Here is an 8,370-nt window from a genome sequence, read left to right as displayed (position 1 = left end):
TTTTTCTGAGGTCTTGGCTGATTTCTTTTAATTTTCCCATGATGCCAAGCAAAGAGGCACTGAGTTTGAAGGTAGGCCTTGAAATACATCCACAGGTACACCTCCAATTGACTCAAATTATGTCAATTAGCCTAACATAAGCTTCTAAAGGCATGCCATAGTTTTCTGGAATTTTCCAAGCTGTTTAAAGGCACAGTCAACTTAGTGTATGTACACTTCTGACCCACTGGAATTGTGATACAGTGAATTATAAGTGAAATAATCTGTCTGTAAACAATTGTTGGAAAAATTACTTGTGTCATGCACAAAGTAGATGTCCTTACCGAATTGCCAAAACTATAGTTTGTTAACAAGAAATTTGTGGAGTGGTTGAAAGACTTAGGTTGGAGTCATTAAAACTCGTTTATGTAAACTTCCGACTTCAACTGTACATCAAAATATATGTTGTTACAAATATAACATACCTTGAAGACCAATGTATCCTTAACTACAACAACATTCTCAGTAATGGGTACAGAAACGTTTTACTTGCAGCAAACTTTGTAGAAATTAATATTTGTGTCATTCTCAAAACTTTGGCCACGACTGTATGTCGTGGTTCTAGCTTGTCTGGCGCCCTGAGCGAACCCCCCCTCATCCGCCCCGCCCGCACCAGGGGGCGCCCGTGCCGCCCCTGTCAAGATGCCGCCCTGGGCGGATGCCCATGTCGCCCGTACCTAAATCTACTGATTTGTATTAGTCTATAAATATATTTCTTTGCCAAAATTCGTCATCTCTCCCATGTCTTATTCGACTAGTGTTTTTGAAAGTGTAGGGACAATAATTCAGCCATAGTTGTTCTGAAATGTTTATTGCTTTAATATAACACACATACATTAATTATTAATTTCGGTTGCCTATCTGACGTGAAGTTTGTTCTATATGATTCGAACCTGCAACCTTTTGGTTACTGGCCAAACTCAGACTGAGTTGAATATGTTTAATGAATAAATGCATTCACAATTAATTGTGCTAAGTAGGTTCAAACAAAAACAAATGGTTACAGTGAGATCTCGAGGATCTGCACAGGTCTAGGAGGCGTCAACCCCTCCCTGTTTGACAACTGCCTAGTGTGTCCCTGGCAACCGCTCCGGCTTCTTTCTCTCCACAGTCCCCGGTAGTCACTACCTCCTTCCGGAGGGAAGCAACAACCGAAGACCCAACGAAATCCCGCGCCTTTAGGACAAACCTGCCCCTTCGGAGGGCACGCTCTTCGCCTTGATGCCAAATAAGCGACCGTGAGCCAGGCTACCGGAGCCATAGGCACCATGAACGACAAGTACCACCGGGCGGCCCGGGATGGCTACCTGGACCTACTCAGAGAGGCCACTCGGAAGGAGCTGAATGCGCCTGATGAAGATGGAATGACACCGACTTTATGGGCTGTGTACCACGGCAACCTTGACGCGCTCCGGCTTATTGTGGGAAGAGGGTAAGTGCCGTTAAGTTCCCTAAGCAGCCTATAGCACAGACAATAGCTTCAATCGCAACTCAGCACCAAGGCAACTAACTTAACATTTTGCTCAGCTGTCCCCTTTGCAAATTGGTCTACCTGTTGAACTATCAACAAACAGGTGTGGAGGTGTCACTGTCACATGGCAATGTGCATATCTCACTTCCTTCCATCTGAAAAGTCAGTAGTCAGAGCCATATATAGGCTAGAGAAGTGACTATTATGTATATATAAGATCTTATCTCTGATATATGGCTCATTTTACCTATAGGTGGTCACGGGAATCAAAACCACTATCCTGAAGTTGAGCTACAAAAGACTACTTAAACCTCCAAGTCAGCTGGTTGAAGCCCTGATTACTGTCTAGGAACAAAATGTACATTCAAATGACCGTTAGTGCCAGCTCAGGATTTATGTATGCTGGTTTCACCCTCCTCACCCCATCCTACAGTGCTGTTGATGTGATGGACAGCTCTTTGCCTCCATTTTAACAGCCTAATTAAAGGCAAAGGTCACTGGCAGGAGGATGGCCTACCCAACATTCTCTCACATACCCATTCACAACCATGTGGCGTGAATACTTATACATGCATGCACTCACACACGCAAGCACGTTCACACACACACAATTAAAAAAAATATGTTGCTTCAATTTACAATTGTAAGGCAACCAGCTGCAATAAGATTGTGAGTTTGCTTAACATTGGGGCATATCTGAACCAACATACATTCTCAACTGTAATTGTATGTTCACTCAACTTAGAAGTTTAGCTTGAGTGAACATACAATTCAACTTGAGAATGTATTCTACCTTATTTCTGCCAGTGTTGATTTTTCAGTGTAACATTTCTAGTGTTGATTCAGGAGTTAAATTCACTCTGTAAGAGTGGCATTAACACTTAGTGGTGTAAAATAACTAGTGAGGCACAAATATTACATTTTTGGCCGATACCGATAACAAATGTTTTCCTTGCAAAAAAAACGATACCGATATTTACAATATTAGCGGCCTTTTAAGCATTCTAGTACAGTTAAATAGTTAACACACACACACACATGGACGCAGCGGTCTAAGGCACTGCATCTCAGCACAAGCGGCGTCACTACAGCCCCTGGTTCGAATCCAGGCTGTATCACATCCGGCCGTGATTGGGAGTCCCATAGGGCGGCGCACAATTGGCCCAATGTTGTCCGGGTTTGGCCGGGGTAAGCCGTCATTGTAAATAAGAATTTGTTTTTAACTGACTTGCCTAGTTAAATAAAGGTTACACACACAGACACACCACACTGACCAAAAAGTTATTTTGTTGGCCTTTACATATGTCTCCATTACCAGTAAAACATAATCAAAACCTATTTCTTTCACTTACTTGCTGTACTGTTTTGTTGTTCATTTGTTCAGTCATTTCATTCTCAACCAGGATTTCATCATACATGTCAAGCAGTGAAGTTTCAGCTCTGTCTGTCCGTGGCCTTTCTTCCTCGGTGGGTGCTGTCACTGTGTCCGTTTCCATCTTGTCCAGCTGCATATGTAACATTTCACGTAAACCCTGTTTCTTGTCTGGATTGAAGTAGTGGTCCTTGTACATGGCATCGGGCATGTTGGCGACAGAGTAAAGAGAGAATGCCACRGAATCGCTTGTTCACAGCCTGTGTTGGCAGTTTTGTTGAGCAGGTGTTTCAATGCCATGACAGAGGGTATCACGTCTGCTGCAGGCGCAGTTGATGAGCTAATTTCTCAAGTCTGTTGTTCGAATGGAGATAGCTAGTGTGTCCATGTTTCCAAGTTTCAAATGTGTTCTCTAATGCCATTGAAATGGCAGCAACGGTATGACAACGAGCACATTCATGTGCATGAAATACGACTTTCCTCAGTACGAAATCCTTGACAACCCACTGTGCAGTCAGACTCAGCATGCTTATGGGGCTGATATCGCTGGTCCAAAATGTCAGTTGTGAAGCTAATAGCAGTGACGCTATTACTGTGTAACTCCAGTAGGGCAACATCTGAAAAATAGCTCACTTTGTAGTGTGTACCGGTGCTCGACCAGTCGGCGAAAGCCAACATCACCCACGACAGCGAACAGTTGATTGTCAAGGGCAATGAATTCCATTATCTTGGCGTTAATGGATCTTGCCATTGAGTTGTATCGCTGAAATTACATTATTTATTTTTTACTCTTCTGCTCGGCTTGTTGACTGCTCGATCCACACAGCAGACATTGTGGGCCAGCTTAGGAATGCTGTGTTGCACGTGTAGCGCAAAATTTGACGTGGCATCATTACGTCATGTACCTACGTTATATAGGTATGCACGTCAACTTTGACATCGGTTTTGCACATTGGCGTTACGCTAGACATTGGGCCGATGTCGATGTTGGCATTTTTAGCTAATKTCGTCCGATTCCGATATCTTCACAGATATATCGTGCATCCCTGAAAAGAACCCCCATTTGTTGGTGTTAATAACCAGAGTTATTGTTTTACACTGTGGAGAGTAAAACAGTCCGATCAAAACCACACTCATTATTATCATATTTCCCAGCATACTCTACTGCAGGTTGATGAAAAAAGTTGTTAATATCTGTATTTGTACATTGATTGATCGATTAATCTTATGCTTCACAAAGATAAACATGCATTTTTCTAAACTAAGCCAKTCAGTTATAGATTAATTGCACCCGTTAACACTTTTTTAAATATACATTTTATTTATTTATTTAATTTCAATATATCAGGGGGTGCTGCAGCACCCTCAGCACCCCTAGTTCCCGTGGCTATAAGTAGTAGTAGTGAAGGGATGGAGTGGACCCACATTCATTGATGGTAGCTTTGATTATTAGTTGAATTAATGTATCACATTCTGTATCACAGGGCCTTCCTCCCTATGTAATACATCCAGTTGAATTACATATGAAAATGCTGTTTTCAATCAGATCAACTTTTGAGAGGGCCCACTCCTTTTACCATATTGTTCGCTAGCAGGCTACCATGGACTATATTTGTGAGCTACAGTAGCAGGATGCTACTGCCAGATAACAGCTATACTCTTTGTTTCCCACAAAAAAACACTAGGCATACATCACCTAATTAGGACCTACTGTATGTCACTGTACACCTCAGTGGTCTATCAATGGTGCTTTCTGACTTTCAATGGGAAACAAGAGAGACTCAGGATTTAGGAGTAAGGCTATATTATCGTTCAATAAGTCAGCTACTCTTTCAGCTACTGAAGCTCCTTTGTGTACAGTATAGGCAAAAAGCCCTCCCTTTTGTTGAAGGTTTAAGTGCTGGACAAAGCAGGTTTGGATGGAAAGGGTATAGTATTTAATCCCTATTTAAGAGAGCCCTGTCCTATGACAACCCACTATGGTTGACACAGCACCCAGGAGAGCAGAAGAGATTAGGAGGAGGAGGATAGGGAGAGAGGGCAGAGGGGGATGGTAGGGTCGAGACTTGAGGGATATGTCAAGACCTTAGTGACAGGTTTATAAGGCATGGTGGGAATTAAGTGTTGAGAGAGCAGTAGAGGCTGATGCCTGAGAGAAGCTGCAGTGGCAGAGGTGTAGCGTAGATATTAACAGCATAGATATTAGCTGAAGAGGAAAGGTCAGGGTGACGGGTCGGACTAATTGGGCAGACTGGTCCTCTAACAACACTCCCAGGGGACTGATGCTACACCACAGGGCCAGGCTGGAGGTGGATGAGCTAAGGATGGACAGGACCAGAGCTGTGGTGGAGGTCAGAGGGCCTGCTAGAAGGTAAAAGCAGTTTGCTGTAATTGAACTATGCTGATCTGGTCCTACCTCTTTTCTGCATTATACAGGCCTCTTTTTTTTCTTTTCTAGAAGGTAAAAAGAAAATAATGGGTCTGTACATGTAGGTCTGGGTGGTTTCCCAGATCCATATTGTTTAATCTTGGACTAATAGGCACTGAATGGAGATGCTCTGACTGTGTAACGTATTTCATACAAATTATGCTTTTTCTATTTGTGTATTATTATTTTTCGTTATACAATGGGTGGGTCTAATCTTGAATGCTGATTGGTTAAAACCGCATTCCAGCCGTGTCTATTTCACAGAGATTAGAGATTGAGCAAACAGATTTGGATACCAGAAGCTGTAGCCTATTTTCTAAAAAATTATACATAAAACAAAAAAGTGACGAGGCTGTGTTAATATGTAACAACCACCATTGTTTTGGTCTGTAACTGGGCCATAGGGTAGGGTTGGCTGACTGTTGGGTCAGATCCCTTGGTTGTCTTGTTGATAGTCAAGCACAATCGACCATGAGACGTAATCTGTAGGTGGAGAGTCAAAACATGACGATGCACATTGAATTTATAAATGCATGAAGGATCAAATGTGTTAGTAGGAGGTATCAGAATATTCACAATTAGTAAAACAGATCAAATCAAAATGTATTTGATCTGTCTTACTAATTGTTTTACTAATTGATACTGTATTGCATGACTGCCCAACCCTCTTCCTGGAGATCTACTGTCCTGTGGGTTTTCAGTCCAACCCTAATTTAACACACCTGATTCTATTAATTAGCTGCTTAACTAGCTGAATCAGAACTGCTAAATTAGTGCTGGGCTGAAAACCTACAGGACAGTAGATCTCCAGGAAGAGAGTTGGGCAGCCCTGCTGTATTGACTACCTTATGCCAGGATATGGGCCCGTATGTAGATTTGCAGAGTAGTAATTCAGGAACAGTTTGGCCTTTCAGATCATAATGAATACGATTATATGGACAGAGGGGGACCTGATCCAAGATCAGTTTTTACAGACATGTAGAAATTAGGGTAGAGAAAAGCAGCGCGTTGAGCTGGACGGAACATTTTGCAACGTTCTGATAGAAATACAGTGCCTTCGGAAAGTATTCAGACCCCTTCCCTTTTTCCACATTTTGTTACGTTACAGCCTTATTCTAAAATGGATTTTAAAAAACCATTTTGTTCAGCAATCTACACACAATACCCCATAATGACAAAGTGAAACATGTTTATAGAAACTTTTGGAAAATGTATAAAAAAAAATAAAAATAAATTATTTACATGAGTATTCCAGACCCTTTACTATGAGACTCGAAATTGAGCTCAGGTGCATCCTGTTTCCATTGACCATCCTTGAGATGTTTCTACAACTTGATTGGAGTCCACCTGTGGTAAATTCAATTGATTGGACATGATTTGGAAAGGCACACACCTGTCTATTTAAGGTCCCACAATTGACAGTGCATGTCAGAGCAAAAACCGAGCCACGAGGTTGAAGAAATTGTCTGTAGAGCTCCGAGACAGGATTGTGTCAAGGCACAGATCTGGGGAAGGGTGCCAAAAAATGTCTGCAGCACTGAAGGTCCCCAAGAATACAGTGGCCTCCATCATTCTTAAATGGAAGAAGAACCATCGAGACTTTTCCTAGAGCTGTCCGCAGGGCCAAACTGAGCTATTGAGAAGGGCCTTGATCAGGGAGGTGACTTAAAAACCTGATGGTCACTCTGACAGAGCTCTATAGTTCCTCTGTGGAGATGGGAGAATCTTCCAGAAGGACAACCATCTCTGCAGCACTGCACCAATCAGGCCTTTATGGTAGAGTGGCCAGTCCTCAGTAAAAGGCACATGACAGCCAGTTTGGAGTTTATCTCAGCCACTGCCTATCACCAAGGGAGTACCCCAAGGCTCGATCCTAGGCCCATGTTCTTCTCAATTTACATCAACAACATAGCTCTCTCATCCATTTATATGCAGATGATACAGTCTTATACACAGCTGGCCCCTCCCTGGATTTTGTGTTAAATGCTCTACAACAAAGCTTTTTTAGTGTCCAACAAGCTTTATCTACCCTTAACCTTGTCCTGAACACCTCCAAAACAAAGGTCATGTAGTTTGGTGAGAAGAATGCCTCTCTCCCCACAGGTGTGATTACTATGTTGGTCAATTTCTTCAACAAATGATCAAGTCTTATCAAACATACATTAGTAATGGAAAGAAAACACAGACTCTTTGTTTAAGTATTAAAATACTCATTTTAGTAATACAATTGTAGGCAGAAGATGGTACAGAGTACAGTATAACAGTATGTGATAGTTCCCCAAGTTCTGCAAAATGTCTAAGACATCCTGTAACTCATATAGCCTCTCCCCGTCCTCCTTGCGTGAGTTTCCCTGGCAACAACATTTTAATAAATCTAACCTCCCCTGACAGCAGTAACCATTTTATCAGCAATTAAAAGCTCAGAAGTGGGATTGACTGAAACTTGACCTTTCATCACAAGTATAGAGTCATAACAATGTGAACGAGTGTAAGCATCTTCTGACAGGTGGCTGGTTTCATCAAGTCTGTGGCAGCCTTGTGTTCTCAGAAAACCAGATAACCACGGTGGGATCCAGACAGGAGGAGTCTGAATGTAGACACCTTCTGATAGTGTCTGAAGGTCACAACACTCAAAAACAGGTTTTAACACACGCACACACAGAGGTCTCCTGAAGAGGAGACCTTACAGTTTATCATAACATAATTTATTAACCCTCTTGAACTACCTCTGATGGTTTAGAGCTTTTACATTTTTAAATTTTATTTAAACTTTATTTAACTGCGCAAGTAAATTAAGAACAAATTCTTATTTGCAATGACGGCCTACACACCGGCCAAACCCGGACGACACTGGGAAAATTGTGCACCGCCCTATAGGACTCCCAATCACAGGCAGTTGTGATACAGCCTGGAGCTTGAGGTAGTCACCTCATACAAGTACTTGGGAGTATGGCTAGACGGTACAATGTCCTTCTCTCAGCACATATCAAAGCTGCAGGCTAAAGTTAAATCTAGACTTGGTTTCCTCTATCGTAATCGCTCCTCTTTCACCCCAGCTGC

The 8,370-nt window shown here is 42.2% G+C and overlaps 1 protein-coding gene across 1 annotated transcript in view; it reads left to right on the top strand.

Moving 5' to 3' along the window:
- The first annotated feature begins 1,082 nt into the window (after positions 1 to 1,082).
- LOC111977595 (pre-mRNA splicing regulator USH1G) overlaps positions 1,083 to 8,370 on the top strand; it is a 33,109-nt gene continuing 25,821 nt past the window's right edge. The window contains exon 1 of the mRNA XM_024007090.2: positions 1,083 to 1,471. Coding sequence (XP_023862858.1) covers positions 1,308 to 1,471 — 164 coding nt within the window. The 5' untranslated portion in view covers positions 1,083 to 1,307. The remainder of the gene's footprint in view (positions 1,472 to 8,370) is intronic.

Source organism: Salvelinus sp. IW2-2015, linkage group LG18, assembly GCF_002910315.2.
Source record: "Salvelinus sp. IW2-2015 linkage group LG18, ASM291031v2, whole genome shotgun sequence".
Classification (NCBI taxonomy): domain Eukaryota; kingdom Metazoa; phylum Chordata; class Actinopteri; order Salmoniformes; family Salmonidae; genus Salvelinus; species Salvelinus sp. IW2-2015.
This window is presented reverse-complemented; position numbering and strand designations above follow the sequence as displayed.